Raw genomic sequence first — 21,828 nt, 5'->3', positions numbered from 1 at the left:
GCATTTGTCATCAGGTGGAAAAAAACCCCTCACATTCCCAGTATTTTATGAAGTCAGAAATGTAACAGCAACCTTCAGAATAGTTCTATAGAAGTCTAAATTGCTGACAACTAGCTCTAATGTTAAATTAAAGAAGGGGACATAAATTTAACATCACGTTATTTAAAGTATTTGTATCTTAGAGACAGTATGTATAGATTATTCTATTTATATATATATTCAATATATGCATCAAGACTACAGCTAGAGCACTTGATTGCATGTGTATATATAAATCAGACAGGTGTGTCTGTGTATGAAGCTAGGCTGCCAAGAATTTACCTGTATTTCTTCAGAAGACAGGTCTTTTTGAAGGGATCTAAGCACCTCACACCATGACATATTTTATTACCTTCTTTTTAGTTAATCTTTTTTTCCTTAGTTTCTGCTTCTCCCATCCTCCCACCCTCTCAGAATTAGCTATTAGGGAAAAAATTCGTATGGGCAGAATTTAACGATCTTCACAAATCCAGTAAAAATTAAATATGTGCATTACTCTTAAATTATGTGCAGTTTGGAAATGTAAGAGTATATGAAGGTCACAGGCATATTTATGGTAATAATGGCACCATACAGTTTTATATAGCCAGCATTAGCTATAGGGTTTCCTATAATATTTTTATATATAAAGAAAACTAATCTGCTATACATGCATTACAACCACTTTTCAACATACCACATAACTTCCAAACAGAACACTCAAAAAAACAACCCAGAAGGCTTGTGAAGGCACTCTTTTGCTTGCTTTTTCTTTATAAGGTAAAATCACTACATAACTAATGACCAGGTACTCTGTAGGCAACAATGCACAACTCATTACTTTACCCAAAAGGATTCAACTTATAGCTTACTGGTATAATATATATTTGGTAGAAATTTTTTTTTTTTTTTAAATAAAACACAGTATCACCTTTCATAATAATCTGAATTAGGGTCATCAAGCTGCTTAATATGGGTTCAGAAGAGCTAAACTTAAGGACTTCTACTGCAAGATAAGAGATGAGTCCCTTAAGCTATTTATTACCCTTAGAGCAGTAAGTTTACTTTTACCTGTCAGGGTCACCAATACTGTTTTCACTTACCCAACATGAACCTTTGTCTTACTTTTACCTCAATGACCATCTTAAAGCTATAGTATCAAAATGACTTTGTAACACTTTGTTCAATTAGGGAAATAATGAATGACACTGAAGAAAAAAAAAAATCCAGTTTAGAGTAATGTTCCTTCCTTTGGAATCAAGGCTGCATGCATCTCTAAGACATAGATCTATAATAGAGTTTCACAGAAACGGTACCAATAACAGAATATATAAAGGAGCTGGAAGGCACTTGCTTCCCATTGCATCACCAAACCCAGGGTATGATTCCCACATGCGTCATTGCTGCACTCAGCCTGCTGCTATTTCACTGAGAGCAGGCTTTGCCCCTTGAAGAAAATGGTAAATGTTTTTCATAAACAAACCCTTATAAATGCAGATGCATCTTTTTAATAAATTAATGCTGATAATTTACAACATTGCCATATCCTGAACCCTCCTCCCTGAGCAGGATGGCATGAATGCAAAATCCATTAGTGCAAGCACAGGAATAAACTGGCAATGGGATGATTTCTGATTCTGAAGCCAAACATTATTGCTCCCCTCCTTTAAAAAGGAGAAAGCAGGGTGGGCACAAGAGAAGAAAAGAAAAAGAAGGACTGCCAAAACCAGCAGGCTAAGTAGAGTAACCGGAAGCGTACAATTTACTGCTAATGGTTCAGTGTCTGCACAGGACTGCTCAAGCTGTGCTCAACAAAAACTCAGTAACAGCCAAAGAGGGAAGCAAAAAAAAGGCAAGATGTTTGGTTTTACTTTCTGTCAAATACTGTTAAATATGAGCCACTTAAAAAAATAGAATGAAAGAATGCAATGCTTTCTACAGGTGGTACTGAGGTCCCTGGCTGGGCCTTCAGACAAAACCATTCCCATGTAAACCTTAAAGAGGATTAATCCTCAAGGACCACTGTAATGAGACCTTAAAAGGCTGAACAACAGCAGCCTATCACGGAGGGAAGCAGTAGCCTGCTCCCAGAAGTCTTCTCTAGCAGAGTTACATCAAAGCAAACTGGGACCAGATAGCAGGATTCTGCAAGAATCCCTTATCTCAGCGCTAGCGGATGCTTCTCCTCTGATTGTCTTGAACTGCCACCTGTCCCAGGCATCTTTGAAGGCAACGCTAAGCCTGTGATGGATCTGACCTCCTTGAGCTGAGATTCTTTTATGTCTTTCTTCATTTTCTGCTCTGTTACATTCTTTCCCTGCAACGCACACTACATGAAACAAAGGGAGTTCTCACTCCTTGACTTACTGTCCCCAGCTATTTGAAAGCAAAAAAACAATGTTAAGGATTATACTCCACCCGCAATACGGAGCTATCCTCAGGAGACAAGCGTCTTATTTTTGAGAGTTATAACTAGATGGCTTTTACACGAAGGGACTTTACAATGAGGTTCAATGTTGCTGGGAGCCAAGATATGAAAGCTGCATATCAGAGATAGCTTAAAAACAAAAAGGTTCATAATACTGAAGTATATGAAAAACCACGTTATAAAAATAAACAGGAAAATAACCAGGAAGCAACACGCCTCAGAGAAAACACCAAATTACCGTAGTGTATGCATGCATCCCATATTGCACACAAATATCGTATAATACCAGTGTCCAGCATACTGTAACAGTGCCGAATTTGTCCTAGATTAAAAAAAAAAAAAAAAAGAGTTGGCCCGTTCGAATAAGATAGCAGCTCTGCTACCTGAGACACGTGCATACACTGACATAAAGCATACACCCAGCTCACACAAAGGGATGTGGCTTTACCATGAATGTCACGCGTCAGGGTTTCAGTTTGTAAACAGCGATACACTGGCAACCATGCTCCCACCATCTTCATGACATGTACTTCCAGTAGGTATCAGCCAGAGTTACAGAGCCGAAGATGGGTTCAGGGGTTTGTCATTAGATTTTATTCTGATAGCTACAAGCCACAGTGTACAAGTCACCATGGTCCTAAAAAGGCTGGGCTGAGGAAGAATGCTGCTACAGCTCCCACCTCTGGTTTCCCACTCAATCAATTCTGGACCAGTTTTTAAGTCCTTTTCTAAGTGCATGACACTATCAGAAGAACAAGCAGCAAAGCATAGCTAGGCTGAAGAGGATGTTGCCTGCCGGCAGCACCTCTCAGTTCCCCGCACTGACAAAATAAAAGGGTGTCATTGGTTGCAGTTAGGTGGGGCTCATGAAGAATTACACAGCAGAATGGAAGTAGGAAAGAGAAAGCACCTTCTGCTTTTGAAGCTTCCTGGGAAATCACAGCTAGAATTCAACCAACCATATAAATGGTGAGATTCTGCATCAAACAGCTGAGCTGGATGCTTGATCTCTCATCATTACACAAATAAGCAAAGACTGCAGCAAACAAGGAGCAGATATATAGGGTCTGAATGTTATTTAAAAAAAGGCATTGCCTAGAAAACACTGAGCAGACCACAGCATTTTCTGGAGCCAAGACCTACTGGCAGATGTTGCCAAATTAACCTGGCCTAAAGGCATGTTCAGAAGGAATTTAAAACTGAAGATGACCTCTTCCCATCCATATGACAATTCCCACAACAGGGTATTGTGCTTCAGGACCACAGAACGATATCAAGGTTAGCACCAGCTTCCCAAAAGAAAATACAACATTCACTTCTCAACAGCCAGCAGAACACACCATTTCTGATGACTGTATTCCTCTGAGCGCTGAGTCAATACCTTGTGTAGCCTTAACAAGCAGGATCCTTGTCTACATCATTTCTTAAAGGCAGCCCAGAGGCCACCCCCTTAAGATAAGGCACATCAACCTTGCACTTTGCCAGCCTTCAAGCATGGCCTCAGCAGCAACTGGCCTACACCCCTCCGGTCCAGCAGGACCCTGCATGCTCAGGTAAGCCCCATGCATTAGCACAATACAGGCAACACTCCCACAGGCTGTCTACCAAAAAAATCCCAGAAAGGGAGGCTTGTCAGGATGCAGAGGCGTGGCATGCTTTAACCTCCCTGTACAGACCACCTTTTCAGAGCAGTATACACACAAAACTAACATCTATGGGAGGAACCACTACAGCAGCCCATGTCCTCAACCTGCCTTTCTGGTTTATAATGCCCAGAGGACAGAAGGCACTACTAACCGTAGGATGTGTGTTAATCTGTGACGTACATGATAAATAACTACCACCTTTGAAGAGACGTGCCACTTCCCCACAAGAACCCAGAAATGCTTTCACAGGCCAGCATTTTGGGTTTCATTCAGGTTTTGTAATTTTTTCTATGAGAGCAGAAAAAGCCAGATGAGGCCTTTGATCTTTATTTATAAGGAGTTTCTTCCAGTTGGCTTTATATGCCTATAAGCTTGTTTAAATCTTCTGTACTCAAGTTAACAAATCAAGAAAAACTGAAAACCCCTAAGAGTGAAAATAAGCATAGACCATGGTCACTGCCAGTCTCAGGCAAAGTAGGGGCATATATGAGCAGGCCATACATCAGACTTTCCAAATCAAACACCCCAAGTACTGGGCAGCTCAACGATTAGCCAGTGATATATGACTAGTGCTCTTCTCCCTTCTAGTTAAAAGAAGAAAAAATTCCACTCCTATCATAGCAGCAATTAATGTTTTCGATATCTGGCACCAATTTTATTGTTAAAATCACTGGTGTTGATACCAACTCAAATATCCTCCAGCATGAAACATGGCTTTGGTGCCAACAGCTTCCTATCACCGTACCATGCTAGTCCATCCCGGTAAAGTGAGCAACCACTGTTTCTACATAACAGAGGCCTTGATCCAACAGACCTTATTCACCCAAGTAACCCAATTTCATTTCAACAATGACGTCTAACAGAAGTGAAGGCCAAAGCTGGAGGCTTTCACAGTTTTATCTGCAGGCAGGTTGGTGAAAAAACATACAAATCAAATGCAGTACCTTTTTACACTAAGGAGTATGACATGCTGGAATGAAATTTATTTCAACACATTCTACCTCATTAGTTATTTGCTTCAACACTTGGTATGGTGTTACACTGAGCTGTTACCATAATCAGCCATTTATTTGAAAGTATGTCATATGCCATTACTTGTGGCTTGTTACCATAAGCTACTTCAACAGGGGACTGTAGATAGAACAATAACAATGTTCAGCTCTTCATTTGCAAAATGGTAACATGGATCCTTGGGAATTACGATTTTGAATTACAACTAGCACGAGGAGCAGGTAGGATGAAAGGGTAGAATACAAGGCAACTGGGGTTTATTACAAAGTTCATTGAAGCCAGCAGCTGTTGATTCATTGAATTCATCGGGTTCTGGATCAGCGCTGTTTGGGAAAAATGATGGCTTGGGGCAGCACTGAAATATGAAAGGGAAACCAGAATGAACAATGGGGGACCCTCTCTGCTACCTTATCCAGTATGAAGCAGGAAACAAGCGTAATTTAGATTAGAAAGCAATTCCGTTTTCTGGGGAGCTATCTGTGCTGAAGTCCAAAAACTCAGCAAGACGAATTCTGAAAGGCAATACAAAACATTCTTTTGCTCTTTTTCAAGTGATTACTCTTATTTTTAAAAGGAATTATGAAGATGATGTACAAACCTGTACATACAAACACTCCCATGCACGTACTGCCTTTCCTGCTGCTGTGTACCAGCCACCACCACACATGCCAATGACCACACGGCAATACGAAACACGGCTACCAATACATTGATACTTACTACAGTACTGGTTCCCTGCACTTGTGGTTGCTGCCTTGGCTGTAAGTTATATGATCACAAATGAAAAAAAGTAGCCAGTATAACCTGACTGAAGGGGGAAGCATGCCTGACAGGATCTCCAAACTCAGATGTGACCCACCGAGCGAGCTCAAGACCCCAGTTGTAAGTAATTTGAGCAGTGTTTCAATAAGAGTTGAGAGAGTACTGTGTAAACTACCCAAGAGCCAGGCTAAGAGGAAGTTAATTGGGTTGCTAGGTGTGAATAAAAGGAAGCAGAGGCTATGGCTAAGAAGCTCTCCTCCTAAGTACTGAGCTCAATCAACAGGAATAAAGCTGTATCCGCTAATAATCCTGAAAATGGTTCAGTAACCAAAGCATTTAAACTGTCTTAAAAGCAAAGGCCTGTTTAACCCTGGACTCCAACAGGAGGCCAAAGCTGGTGCTGAGAGACTTCCATGGGATGATCTTGAAACTGCACCTTGTCAACAGGAACCACGCTGCCTTTCAAAACCTCCCTTGATGAGTCCATGCTACAGGGAGAGTGGGTGGTGCCCCCACACTGCCATTACCCCCAATGCCCAGCCTGAAGCACCCTCTGGGACACAACACCCTCCTCCAGTGCCCACAGATTCAGGCTTCCCCCTCCCCCCAAGGGCAGCAACAAGGAAGGATAGCAGACATCCAGATTTCAGTGGCAAGCACCCAGGGTGCAAGAAAATTAACACAAGGGAACCATGAAAGAGGATCACCTTGTAGACGTTAGCTACTCTGCAATCCAGTTATTGCCACAGATTTCTTCACAAGAGCTGGAGGATAGCAGCAGAGACAGGGATTAAAAAAAAAAAGAACTGAACTTAAATGTTTACTTTCTACATTTGGACACACTGATTTAAACACACAGTTACAGAACTGATGAGGATTCGGCTGTGTAAACACAGACACATACTGCCAATCTTAGACCCCTAAGGTATCCAAGATGCTCATAGAGAGTTAACAGATGTGACACAGGACATACTGAAGACCAGTCTTTCAGGGTGACAGACACAGACCAACTAGGATCCTCCCAGGCATGAGAATGGCACTTGAAACCTCTTAGGCAACTGAATTCCCTCTATCACATTGACCAGATGGAAGGCCACCAATGCAAGAGAACCATCTCCCTGGCACCATAAAGCACTGCACAGTAGTTAAGTACATGGCTTGTAGTCACCAACTTAGGAGAATCTGCTTCAGTTCTTGATGAAAATCATGATCACTGAACCAGTACCTGGTTCACATGTTCCCCATGCTTTGCCACAAAGACTTGAGTTGTTGCAGCCACAAAGCTCCTTACAGATACAGGTAACACACATCTAACACCAAAAGCTGCGTGGGGCTGAGTTCTGGCTAACCTTTTTTAAAGCTCTAAGCAGCCAAGTCAAAGACGCTACTTTTCAAACCATGTCCCCTTGGCCAAGAAATGCTCACAGGGTAAAGCACTCATAAAAAGCTGACTGACAGACAGCAACCTCTAGCATTATGGGATGCTTCAAAATTTGCAACAAATGATGCTTATCTTCCTTTGGCCACTAGTTATCTACATACCTGTCATACTCGGCTAACCCCTTGCACTACGCAGCCTCAACAGCGCAAAGATCACTCTGATAACTAATAAAAAGAGAAAACTAATGATCTTGCCTGTTGAAATGGCAGTAATGAGCACAACAGTTACGCATCCGGCTGTGGGGTTTTGGGGGGTTTGGGGGTGGGGGGTGGTGGTGGTGGTTGGGTTTTGCTGGGGTTTTTTGTTGTTGGGTTGGTTTTTTTTTTTTCGGAGAACACAGCAATGGAAAATACCATATCTCCTGCATGCTAGCAGATCTCTAGGAGGGAAGAGGAAACTACCAAAACTTTTTAACTCAGACTTCATGGCTTCTAAATCCACTCCCCCCCCCGCCTTCCAGCTGCTGATGCTACAGAAGTTACCACGTAGGGACACAAGATCAGTCCAAACCCACTACAGATCTTGTCACAAGGCTCTTAAAGACAGAAATGTCCACGTATCAAGGGACACAGCAACTTTGAAGAAGCTTTTTATTCTCTCCTGATGTAGGGACAGCTGATCTGCCTTGAGGCTAAAAAGATGGATTACATTATTTCTTGGCTTTTTTTTTTCCCCCAGATTTCTTAACTATGATTCTATGGCTCTGAGCAATGTATTCCGTCTCCTTCAATGAAGGCAGTATACAGCAAATACATACTGTAAAGCATCTAAAAAAGCTTTAGCTGACAAACCAAATCATATCTGTGAAAGAGGTGTTTGTGCATTTGTCCTCTGTCTTTATCTTCCCTATTCCTAAAAAAAAAAAAACCCAAAAACAAAAAAACCAAAACAAAACAAAAAAACAACAGAAAACAAAAAAAAACACACACCCCAAAACAAAAAACCTCACCCCACAGGTTACATGCACTTGAACAACCAAAACCAGGAGAGATTTACAGAACCCATCTGCTTCTCAGAAGGTTCCATACCTGGTAGTTCCTGGCAGGTAAATTCTTATAGGTGCCAGAGGGATTTTTTTTTTTTTTTTTAAATATGATCCTGAAGACATTTTTAAAATTTTGAAGTCCAACAGAATTATAGGGCCATAAGAGATCTCATAAATATCCTGTTCTACTCTCCACACAAACAGGATCACCTCTTTCCGTATCATTGCCTACAGTTTCCAGCTGAAATTAATACTACTGGTAATGACAAGAAAAAAGTCAATATCTGAAGATATGTATTCACCTAAACTTAAAAACAAAACAAAAGAAAAAACCCTAAAAGATCACCTTTTGGCTTCTCAACCACATTACATTTCAAGGCCTTTCAGATATTGGCAATTCTGCAGTCTGTCTCATGCTGAGAAGAGAGAAAAATCCAGTGGAAGAAAAGATATCTCTATGTGCCACTTCTAGCTGTAAATCTTTGAGTGCAATTGATACTTCCACATAAGAGCATCATGCAGGGGCAGCAACTCCAGGGCTCTCGAGACCCTGCTTATTCCACAGAAGGGCTCCAGAGAAATGGGCAGGAGTACTTGTAAGGAGCAGGACTTCCCAAACACAACCTGGGAGGTTTGGGAGGCATCTTAGAGAAGATATTGCCATTTATAAGCTGCTGTTAAGCTTCAAGGTCTGCAGCACCTTCCTAAATTTCAAACTGAAGCTGCCTCTGACCCTAAGTTTGATTTTGAGAGCAGTAACATTTTTTTGTTGGAGGCTATTGAAAGATACTATTACATTTTGGATTTTTATCCCAAAAAACGTTTTTTTGCAAACATGCTAATTTTCTTGAAGAACAACATTTCAGTCGCTCAGCTGACACCAGGAATCAGACATTCACTTTTATACTAGAGGCTTTTTTTCCCCTGTAAGTTTTATTAAAAGCTTTAGATTTTACTTTTTTCAACTACCCCTCCTTGACAACACTGGGAAACCACCCCATAAATCACTGTCAGTGGAGAGTTTTGTTACTAGAGCGCTTGAGCCCCTCCCCCACAAAATGCTGCAGAAAGAGCTGAAGAACTAGGACCCAGATTTTCAGAGGTATTTAAGAGGCCAAACTCACTTTGAAATTGAAGAGCCCCTAAATGTCTTTAAAGACCCCAGCCCTAAATCTCTACAAGGATTTCTCACTGACACTCTCCTACCGCTCTACAACAAGGCTGGGGGGAAACCCTCTAAAAAAGCTGTCCCAGTCTCCTGCCATCCAGTGGTGCTGGGAAGCTCAGAGGTGAGCTAAGAGAAGTGCCCGCTTTGGGACTATCCAAAAGTGCCTTGATTCTCCCTCTGGAGTTCCAGAATGTGCCAGGGAGATGACGAAGGAGGCCATCAGCTCCCCCCTCTACAAAGCAAATGGGGATCCCCTTCCATATACTCATCTGCTGGTGGCAACCTGAACTGCTCTCAATGTCCAATGTGCCACATATAGCTGGCCATCATGGTTCAAGCCACATTGCCATGAAAAGTCATTGCTTTCTAATTTTTGCATTTTAAGGCAGTGTTTCCAGTTACCAGTTTGCATTTGCAGAAACAAAATTTAATTTCCCTTTTTTTTTTTCCTCTCCTTTTTCCTTTTCTATGGGAGAAAAAGGAAGGGGAATTCTCGTCAACAGAAATTAAAACACGGTAAACGAACAAGTACACCTAGTGAACCAGCACTGTATTTTTCTTGGTGTGGTCTTTTGTTCATGTTGCAAATTGATTTTGAGATGACACTAACACTTGGTAATCTAACCTGGGTAGTTACGCAGGGCCTGATCCTTACAAAGCACAAGTGCAGGCACAGTCAGTGGGAACTGAGGGCAATCAATACCTTTGGAGGGTTAATCCTATGAAATGTGCAATAAGCAGTTCCCACTTCCCCAGAGAGATACAAAAGCTACAAAACCAGCAGAATAAATTCCTAGTAAGGAGGGGAGAGAAAAAAAAAAGAGTGAGCTCCTGCTTTCAGCTACATTCAGTGCAACCTCTTTGAGATGAAGTGATGTACCAGAAAGAGAATCCTGCCAGGGCCATTCCTGTATACAAGAATTTTCAGGTCAGAGCCAACTGAACTGTCACTGCTTTTTACTTAAGACAATTCATCAGGCTTTACTAATTAGGTACTAACAATTCTCTCAGATGAGCTGTGAAACCCAGGGAAGAATATCAGCAGTATGTTTTAAATCAAAGTGTTTACATCAGGAATGATTCATTTTTTCCATGAGGAATGACTTGTGAGGCAGGCAGTCTTAGCACTGCCATAAATCTGTGTGGGAATTAAAATTGGGGAAGAGCATAACAAAGGGAAGTGGTTATCCCCATCTCCCTTGCCTCAACCCTACCTCTACAGACAGAATCTACATTAACAAGGGGCTCGAACTACCACTGCAATCAGTGTTTGACACACACAGGGTTTTAAATCCATTTAAGAAACACTATGATTAAGCTCAGTAACCTTGCGCTCCTCAATAAAGAAAAGGTGCAACACATGAAAGGAAACTCCAGCATTTTTGTCATCTGCCCTAAAGCTTTTAAAAGGAAAAAAAAAAGTTTTAAAAAAGTTAAAAAAACAAAAACCCTACACTTTGTGAGCAGTGTTTAAACAGTGCTTAAGAAATCTGTAACAAAGACAGAAACCAAAAATTTCTGGTTTAGGCCTGTATGTTTTCCCTTTTATCTCTTGGAGGATGGAGGGCTGTGAGCTGAGCACAAAGCCACTCATTCTCAGTTGCTAAATGGTTGAGGGGCTCTCTGGCAGTGCAGAAGGGCTGCCAGCTCCATAGCATGTTTCATCCCAGCTGTTTGAAAAGCTGGTCCACTTGAAACACAACCATTATCCCCACCCACACTCCACAGGAGAGCAAACTCCCCCTCAATGAGGTATTTATTCCACGTATATGGTAACTATTATTTCCAACATTTACAACAGTCATTTTAATTAGGAAAAAAATTATAACAACAAAAAAGCCTGCAACGCACATACACAGAAACATGCATATTTACATGTAGAAATGCAAAGCATTCAAGTTGTTTCTAGTAACTGCAGCTCCTGGAGGGGACATGCATTCCACACACAGTTGACTTAAATGCTCCTTTTCTTTTCTTGCCATAAAAATATACAGATGTCTTCCTTCAAAAAAATTATTTTCCCTTTTCCTGTGTTACAGGAAGCCTGCCCACACTTTTAAATACAAAGTGGGTATAAATAGAAGCACAAATTAGGCATCTTGAAAAGTCTATATTTTCCAACCACAGGGAAACTAAGGAATTACTGTGAGTGTTTACATACCCAACTATGTTGAATTAAAACAGTATTTTCTATCCATATGCCCAGCAAAACTGTTAAGAAACTAAGGGAGGGAACAACAGCCTTGCTGATTCTTCACCTGTTGCTACAGTGGGACTGGGTATGTTTACATTATTCAGCCTTCTTCATATGGACCACTATAAGTGTCAGCCTGAATACAGTCACCACTTTGATGAAAGCATGTCTTACATATATAAATGCTACATCTACTATGAAAATTTCAGTAAGCCTGTCTGCTTTCCTATAAATCTAACTAGACATTTGTCTCTTTAGTTGTCCTTCTGTATCACATTTATTAAAGGTAAATAAAAGCATGATGGCTCTTTATATGACATTAATAGCTTGAGAGATTTTATAAATCGGTGAGTACAAATGTACAACTCGCTACAGCAGCAGAGAAGCAAGTCCGCCCATCTGATGTTTTCTGACTTAGACTTCAGCTTTAAGATCACACTGCTCATTTGAAATTAACTCATCTCCTGTTTCTCTACTGTTGTATGCTGGGTAACTTCTGCTGTTCTGTCAACTTCTGACATCAATGTTTTTCTAGTAGCCCACACATCCTAACTAGCTAGCGTTATGGGTCACAATACAGACATAGTAGCTTCATCAAATCTTGCAAACTCTTGTCAAAAGGCAAATTCAATAAAACAAAATAAACTAAATGGAAACTACTCAGACTCATTCTGACCAGCCAGCTCTTTTTCTTCAGCCTGAATCTTCAGTAGTATCAATAACACTTTGAACTAGATTTAAGGGGTGAGCTGGCAACTGGTCAAAAAGGCAATCGTCACTTCTAAATTCACAGCATAAGGTTTGTTGCTTGCTTGGGGGGTTCTTTGTCACACATTTCATCTCTCCCTAGCTGCACTGCCTACAAACAGAAGCTATTTTGCTTCCCCAGTAATATTTTTTTTTTTAAGTGAGATTTGGGGGTTGCATTAACAAAACAAACCATAAGCTATAAATGGTGTCTCCAACCTGCACGCTAATATTTCCATGCGCTGCTGCTCATGAGCGGTCATTTGCTCTGCACATTCATGCCTCTGGCAGACAAGCCTGCTGCTGGTATGCTGCAGCACATCCTCCTCAGCAGAAAGATGAGTAACTCCCACAGAGCATTTGAGCGGAGCTGTGTGAGAGGAGGAGAAAGATGTACAGAAACCAACTGCCTACAGTGGAATAGAGTTCAAAAGCTTAACTGCAAACTTTTCCCCTAAATACTGATCTAAACTATAAAGACAACAAGTGTTCGTTTTCTCATACTACCTCCATCCTTATTAACAATCAGACTCTTTTTTTTTTTTTTTTTTTTTTTAAAAAAGGAGGTTGGTGAGACTTAAGGTTGTGCAAGACATACTTTGATCTGCACCCTGATGAGTGAACATTCCCCCTTTGCTGCTAGCCCAACTAATGAAGGGATAAAATTAGCTTTTATCCCTGGTACTTTCTTTAGCAAAAAAACATGCACTAATCAGCCGTCCTCACTAATCAGTTGTCTGGCTAATGACCTTTTGCCTTAAAACACTAAAATTTCTGAATGATGTAGACAAAAAAAATCCCAACACAGACTGGCCCCTCTTTGTGGGTCTTAAGCCTATCATCTGGAACTGGAGACTGGAAGGTTAAATGGCAAATCTGTATCCTGACTGGGCGATAAATCTATAATCAAAAGGCACAAGCCTTGACACCTCAAGATGTACTTCATTACTACACAACTAAATGATTTTTTCCCCTCTTTCGTAAACTAGAAGCAGATGAAAAAAAATTGCCTAACTCCCTCATATTTTGCCTGTGGAGAAATCCATTCCACATCTGTGTTCAAGTGTCAGTTAATTTCTTACTTTTTTATTAATGCCTGAGCAGGAATTCAGAAGTTGAAACCATTTGCCTTCCCACCCCCCACCCCCCACCCCAACTTCAGGGAACTGTAGCTCGGGAAGAAAATTGGAAAACCACTCCATCAGCCCACATACTCAAACACACACGTGAATGCCTAAAAAACCCTCCAAAACAAAAACCCCAGAAACACAGCAATAAACATTCCATCGACCCCTCCACACCAAATTCTCACTGCACAAGGCAGACCTTCCTCCTCTTAATATCATATTTTAACAGTGTTTTAAAAGAGCGGATTTTAAGGCCTGTTTCATTTTCCTTCTGTGCCTTCTTTAATGAGTCTTTTCTTCTTCATGTATTAAGGAGGTGGAGCAAATGCAATCCTGGATGGCTGAGAAGGATTAGCAACAGATGAGATGTCCTGCGGAAGTTGCTTTGCAGAGGCCTGTGATAATTTTGATCTGCAATGCAACTGCCCCCTAGTTTTTAACTTCAGAAAAAAGATTGTATTAACTCAACCCTCCCCCTTCCCCACCCTGACAAAGCAGTTCTCCCTGGGGATGATGCAAGGCAACAAATAAAATTGCATTAGATTTGACAGCCTTGACAGCCTTCCAACTTTGCATCCCAAAATGAACTGGCAGTTGATACTCACGGTAATGAGGGTCCATGTAACCGTTTCGGGGGTCCATGGTAAAAAGCGTCCCACGGTAAGGTACAGAAGGTTCGGGAAGGTGCGATATAGATCCATGGATCTCCTTCTTGATTAATGAGGCCCTTTCCTCACTCGATGTGGAAGGCTCTTCACTGATCTTGCCGAGGCCTTGCCCACCCTGCGGCTGCATTGTGATCGCGTTCCTTCTCTCTCTGTGATAGGTCTGCCCAGGACTTTCATCCTCTGCAAAAAAACGAGGGAGAAGAAAGAGAGAAGGGAATGAGAAAGAGCACTTTTAGCCCATTTATAGCAAATGCAATAAAGAGAAGTTCTCCCCCCCCCGTCCCCGTCCCTCCTCCTCACTACCCCCTCCTCACGGTTTAAGTTTGTGGGAGTAGGTGCATGTGTGGCTATGAGAGATGGTCTGGGGAAGCCGGCCTGTTCAGAGCGGGCAGCTGCTGAGCGGTAGATCATCGTCACCCGTGCGCCGATGCTCCTACCGGCAGGGCTATCAATCATGTGGTAACAGACACAGGCTTGCTGTTTTCTTGCCTCTGGGACAAGGAGTCTGGGAGTTTGGGCTGCCTGATGGGGAGGCAAAAAACAATTTGTCACTAAGAGGAGAAGATGAACCCTGCCGGCTGGGCCTAAATCAAACTTAGCCACCCACCGCTGCTCTGCAGCCCAGCTCCAGTCCCTGGAGGTTTGCTTGTGCGAGAGCCTGGAGCCTTGCAGGAAGGTCGTTAGCAATCAGAAGTAAGGTGGGCAACAATAAAATGGGTAAAATTGCTCAAGATACAGCAGCAGCATCAGGCAGGCACAAGTGAGGCCACCACTCTAACACTGTCACCACATAGAAACATGTCCACACTCCCCTTCCCTCTTCTTCCCATATCCACACAGACAAACCCAAAACCTCTTAATGAACAAGGGGAAAAAGAAACAATTAGGAGGGTCAAACCCAAGCCCTAGTCTGGAGTAAGCCTCTAGGGCTGTGGTTCCACTTGTGAGGGGAAAAGGGCCTCCTGACCATGGCTCCACCAGCCTCCCTTGCAGGCAGCCCCAGAACCAGGTGCTGAACCAGCCCTCTGCTCCCACATGAATTTTAACCCCTGAGGACCATGTGCATCCTTCAAAAACCAGACCAAATGGTTCTGTTTCTCAAAAGCCAGATTCATGTTCCCAGGTACATTTCACACATGCCGTGTGGCAGAGGGATTTTGTTAGCTACTGTAAATGCTCTCCTTAAGTTGCATTATTGCTTTAAAATACACAGACGTTTCTCTAAACAAGCACAATTGTGGGCTGTAATCCTTGGCCGATACCCATGCTCCAGGTACAGCCTTGTTCAACCACGCTGCACATGTGGGTGTACACCAATACATCTTGAAGTAAGTGATAAATATGCTTAGCTTCAGAAGTTGCTCAGCAGTTCTAGAAGTACATGAGGAACCTCAGATTATTAAACACCAGGCACAAAAAAAGGTAACTAGAAAGGAAATGAAAACACCCCTAAGAAATAAAACTAAAGTACAATTACTCTACAACCCACATGGAAGGAAGGATCATTGACAACAGTGCCAAGATTGCACTACAGTTGTCAAGAGATTTGAGGTCAGGGCTAAGATTTCACTTGCACCTTGCCCTGGTGTACACATTCACACAGAGAAAGCACCAGCCAGCAATTCACCAAGAGACTACTTTCACCAAGGCTGACACCAGCATAACTCAACCTATTTGCCTTCATATGAATTAGACTAGAAACAGGCTCCATACGTATAGATACCTGGAGTTGAATTTTGGCCATTATGTGCATAAACTAGCTACACCATTGCTTAGAATGCAGTGCTCACTAGGCTTCTCCCTGCCCCCTCTCGACCCAAGTAGCAACAACAAGAAAACCCAGCAGCATAGCCTATTCAGTGCTTAATTATTTTTCTATCTCCAAGTATTACAGCAATCGGGGTCTGCTGACTTATCAGTGTCTTCCAGGGACTGAATTCTTTTTATAGCCAGCAGTAATTCTCCATACAGAGCATTTCCACGGCTGGGTCTGAGCAGAAAGAGTTAATGGAAATGGACAACAAGACTGCAGAGTTTAAACCCTTTGCCCTTTTCTACTTTTTATTAATATGCACAGGCACTGGTCCCTGCTCTGGATTATCAGGGTTTAAGGTTTCAACTTTTTACACTGAAGCTGGGTTTAGTTATAGAACTGCAAAAGGGAGTCTAAAACTTTAAAACTTATATGAGGTTTTTAGAAAGCTGCTTGTATAACTAAAAAAAAAAAAATTAGTCACCCCAAAGTCATATTTTCCATCACATTTCTCTCTAGCCCGATTCTTTTATGTTAAATTTCAACCTAGAGTGAACTTTCACTGATGAGATGTAAACTCTTGTAAAAATAGGGGATTACACTCCATTTGAAATCCTGACAGACTCTTAAGCAGAGCAAGCTAACCTGTGCTACCACAGTACAGAAAGCAGCAAGCTGGAGTGATTTGTGGGGCTGTATAATCAATGTGAGGATCAGATAAGATTTCAGTTCTTTTATGCTTCCATATAAAGATAATATTTGCTAAAACTGCCATCCTGGGATACAACAAGAAGCTGACATCTGTCTGCAGGCTCCACTTTTATTCTTTGCTTCTCAAAACATGCATGTGTCATGAATCAAGGTACCAGTGACTGCTATAGAACAAGCTCATTTTCCAAACTGCTGAATGAAATTCAAAACCTACTTTCAGTAACTTTGAAACTTAAGGAAAAATGTGTTTTGTTTTAATAAGCTTTCCTTTTTTTGGTTCCGGGGGGGGGGAGAAAAAAAGCAGTATTTTTCCTTCTGCAACCACCATCTCTCTCCCCATTATGAAATTACTGCCATGTGCTGTTAGAAGTCAAACACTTCTGTACATTGTCTGCCATGTAAAAATTTCCCCAGAAGTATTTTTAAGTAAACAGGATGGCATTTTTGCAATAAGGCATATTCAACAGCCAAACATCTCGCTAAGCATTTACTTCAGGCTCCGCACCACTGAGCTGCTTTTAATAGGGAGCAGATGAGAAACTTCACAGCACCCGCGCTCCAGGACACGAACAGGCAAGCGGTTTGCAGGAGCTCCCCGGGCGCTGAGCGGGAAACTCCTCTTGCAGTAATGCTACTGACTCTCACAACGGCAGGCGAGCCACTCCAATGCACCAAAAGGCGAAAACTGTCTCATCTTGTTCTGTTTCAGCTGAATCGTTCAATAAAGTTTTAAGAGTAAGTGCAGGCAAGCTGTGCCAGGCCAAATTATTGACAGAAACATACTGTCCACCATGGCAACAAGTGGGACTCTACAGCAAAAATGTAAGCAAACAGCCCACTTCTCCAGCAGCATCTGCCAAAGGGGTTTACAGCCAAATACGTGACAACTGTTACTGCTCTGCTCACATTTTAGAAGCGGCCAGCTTTAGGGTCAAAAGAAACATCTGATTTACTAAAATCTTGCAGAGATGAATACCAAAGTTAAAGGCACTGATAATCCCTCATCTCCACCTGCTTCCCACTGGTGGGACCCCACTGACTCCAGCATAATTCACCCCACCTTTTGCAGGTGTAAGAGAGAGGGGTTAAATAAGAAGAAAAAAAAGTAATCGGGCCCCAAGAGCAATCTGCATAAGCTTCTCTTTCTTTATGTATACTCTACTCTGTCTTAGCAAGCCAGTACCCTGAGACACATTACAAGTGCCCAGCCTGGAACAATCACATTAATCCAAGATTTTCCCATCCACTGAGAAATACCCGATTTAGTCCTGCTATTCTGATCAGAAGCAGTTTTTACTACAAGTGCTGACCACCAAGGAGCACCTCACTTAATCAACAAGCTTTTTCAAAAACTCACACTGGACAGCATGCCTGAATAAACACACTTTTAATTGCTCAGCTGATTTACCCAGAAAATTAAAAATCAGGACAAACCAAAGCCTACTGCAAAAACCCATTAAACTTTCTTTCCCTGTTGAACTTTGATTTTTTTGCCTTTTTTTTTTTATTGTAGACCAAGACAAAGTAGAAGCTTTTTTACTTTAAACCTCTAACAGTCAGCAACTAAAAAAAGTTGAAATCTATTGATACACCACGCGAAAAATTAAGTCTCAACACACTTCAGAGAGACCCCTACTTAAACAAGACAATACATAAACAGATTTAACTGGGCTGGTGTTAAGTTTCATCACCACATTTCTGCATGCAACTTGCAGAGAGCATGCCTGTCTCAAGAGCGATCTGCCGACACACTTTGGCTGGGTAAGAGAAGAGACAAGGTACTTACAACTCAGTCCAAGAGACCCTGGCTGACGGTCCCTCCAACCTCTTCTCTTGACCAAAATTCTGTGGCTACCAGGACATGGGCATTCCTCCCTCTCTTTTCCCTCTCTCTCTTTCCCCCCTTCTCCCCATCTCCCTCCCTCCCTCTCAGAGGCAGTGCTTCTCCCATTAGAGGAATTAAGAGTGGTTGGTGCCATGCTAAATTTAACAAGCTCATTAGAATTCTTCCTGTGTGCTTCCTAGTGAACTCTCCCTATTCAAGCAGCTCTCTCTAGCTGAGGGGTCAGGCGGCTAATCATTAAATCAAACTAATGTCACCCTATCACAATCGGCCTAAGAGAAGGAGGGTTTATTATTTCAGTTTATGCTAAATAAACGGTTTTACAAATGGTCTCCAAGCAAGGTCAACAGCAGCTTCAATTACAAGACAAACTTAACAAGAGTTGCTATAAACCAAGTGCTCCATATTGACCTAAGCACAAGCTCAGCTCTGCATATTGCCACTAGCAGGATTGTACAGGAATGCATATTGTAAAATAAAGGAAAGGGTAATCTTTTCTTTGCCAGAATTTGTGACTGCACAGAGACTGCTCATTCACCTCTCCCCAACCAGCTTGCTGCTCAGCTCAATTCACCCCACACAAAGGCTGAAGACCAGACCTCAATGGACCGAGTGAAACATGTTCAAAACTAGGCTCTCTATTGTGACTGAATTTCTTAACATCTTTTCAAAAAGCGGAGAATGCCTTGAGGCTAAAGGAAGAAACAGGCTAATGGTGAATTGGGAATACTGAGCAAATTTCAGAGCCCTTTCCTCCTAGCTTTTGAGGTTGAAAGCAAGCTCTTTCCTTTCAAGTTTCAAAGTCCTTTTTCCTCCCGCAGTGTCACAGAAGGATTTGAAAAGAAGGTAATTGTGCTCACAGTCCCCCTGATCAGAGCTTACGTCCTATTTCTGGTATTTCAGAATACTTCTTGCAATAATGGTGCATATAGCTCAATCCCTTAACCGTCCTGCACTCTGCAATTGCTCATTAAATGAACAATTGCTGGTATAAAATGCCTTTTATGTTCAAGGTCTGGATATAAGATAAGCATTCTAGTACTCTAAATTTGGTTTACTAAGGAAACTCTCCATCATTAAATTACAAAACTGAAGTCAGAATATCAGTCTTTCCCAGAAAAGTAGCATTTTAGGTTGCTGTGAGCCAGAAGGAAGGGGGAAGATAGAACGTAAAAAAGATTGACTACTTAGATTCTTAATAGAATAGATACCTAAGTAAGAAAGCAATTTCCCTCACATTTAAGATGGTCTAAGTTTTTGAGACTTGATATTTTCTTCCTTGAAATGATGCAATAGAGCAATTGCCAGGCTCATTAGGACATGCGTATCTGCGCCTTCTTGCATACACACACTGATCACTACTCTGACCACGTTAAGAGCCAACCAGGAGGAAACACATCTGTAGGACTGTGCCTGCCTTTAAAAACAGTGCATATTGTAACCAAAGTTTTGGTTTGGGTGGGTACAGTCATTTAAATTGGGCACTCTTGGTCCCAAGTTTATTTTCCTGCATTTGGAACAACTGCACGTGAAGTACACACTCTGGAAACACTAACACAGATATGAAGCACAATGCTCATAATTGGTTTTAAAAATAGACTCCAACCATACGAGAGGCTACAAAATCTGTTAGATAACAAGTACAGTACTCACTTTATTTGCAATGCTTAAGCATACCTTATATAAGACTTTTGTGCTTATAAATAGCATACATTAGCTGAGCTCACCACTGAAAATGTATAGATCTATATTCCCGTTTGTAATGGATTTTCAGCTTAGTTATTTTCCCATTACCATATGTATAGTATTTTCCAAGAACTGATTTGTGACCTTTGGAACATGAACACAGAGCTCTTTTCTCTGTTCTTTTTGTTTGTTTTAAGAAACCTGTTATATTCTTTTGTTTGTCATCTTTAACTTTCACTGGAAGAAAAAGGATTTATCAGCAAGGCAGAAAGCGGACCCAATCCTGACAATACCTACATAATACTCTGCCCCTCCCATTATTTTCCACAAGCGAGATATGCGTTCATTTTTGCTGCACCTACAGCACAACTCAATTCAGTCTTTCTTGAAAGTACAGAGGAAGCCAGGACACAGTGCATCAATACAGTTTCTATGACTTTCAAAACAGAGCCTGATCCTGTGCTCCTCTGGGTTGATGGCAGAGCTCTCACCGACCTGGAGGAGGCAAGACTGGGCCTGTACAAAGCTCACAGTGCTCCAACACTAGGTCAGCAATGCATTGCTATCAGCTGAACATGGCTCACAGCCTTTTCCAGCTGTGCACGTAACTCTTCCCCAAGACTGCTGGGGAACCTGCTAATGGTATGAAGCAGCTTAAAATTCAGGTAAACTTTTTCAGACACCTAGATCAGAGAGAGCCTTGTTAATAGCAAAGTCTTTACCTCAATTTCTTGATTATCCAGACGAATTTACACTGCTTGGTGCCTCCCCAGCTGCTCCCAACTAAAGCCAAGTGGCTGAAGGTAAACAGACATATATGAAGTTACACAAACTAAAACCACCTTTACTGTTTCATACAAGCAAACACCTACCAGATTTAACCAGGAGTCTGCATCTACAAACCCCAGTATCAGACCTATAGAGAGATGCTAAAAATCTCATTTAAGATAAAAAAAAAAAAATAATAATAATAATCCTACTTAGGGAACACAATAGGTAGCTGCAGACACAGCTACCTACACACAAAGGCACAGGGTGCTGTGGAAACCTCCTTGTCAGTCCCAGGACTCTCACCTTCAGAAGGCAGATAAGGAGGGCAGGAGGCAGAGCTGGGCTGCCTTGCACCTGATCCTACATCTCACTGATCATGCGGGACATGGGGAAGAAAAGGAGTAGCATTTGGGTGTATGCCTGAAGTTACTGACCTGACACTCGAGCCATCCCACTGGCTTCAATGACTTCGGATCAAGCCGCAGAAGTTGATTGCTGCAAGCTAGATTCCCATGGTATCCTGTTGGCCAAGTTTGCCTAGAGCTGCCCAGGTGAACAGCCAGCCAGCCAGCCGATACGTGGAGCCTGAGCCCCTGCAATGCCCAGCTCCAGCCCACGGGGCTGGGAGTCTCAGGGAAGCTAATGGAGGCACTAATTCTCAGCAACTTGCAAGGTCAGACTCCAGAGAAGTGGGAGTCTCACTTCTGAACAAGTCCTCTCCCAGCCCATTTCCACACAGGCTTTAAAATAACAAAAACAAACAATTTAAATCAAAACAGCTGAAAACCATTTTCTCCCTTCCCAAGTTCAGGGCTACATGTTTCTCCCATGGCAGACAGTGGATTATTGCAGTGATACTTAACACCGCT

General features: G+C 42.0%; 1 protein-coding gene across 2 annotated transcripts in view; it reads right to left on the bottom strand.

Annotated features, from left to right (window-relative positions):
* Window positions 1-21,828, bottom strand: part of GLI3 (GLI family zinc finger 3) — a 215,044-nt gene that overhangs the window by 133,017 nt on the left and 60,199 nt on the right. For both annotated transcript variants that reach the window (XM_052795785.1, XM_052795794.1), the window contains exon 3: window positions 14,133-14,375. In XM_052795785.1, coding sequence (XP_052651745.1) covers window positions 14,133-14,375 — 243 coding nt within the window. The remainder of the gene's footprint in view (window positions 1-14,132; window positions 14,376-21,828) is intronic.

Source organism: Harpia harpyja, chromosome 1 (assembly GCF_026419915.1).
Source record: "Harpia harpyja isolate bHarHar1 chromosome 1, bHarHar1 primary haplotype, whole genome shotgun sequence".
NCBI lineage: Eukaryota > Metazoa > Chordata > Aves > Accipitriformes > Accipitridae > Harpia > Harpia harpyja.
Note: the sequence above shows the minus strand (reverse complement) of the source record. Positions and strands in the feature narration are given on the sequence as shown.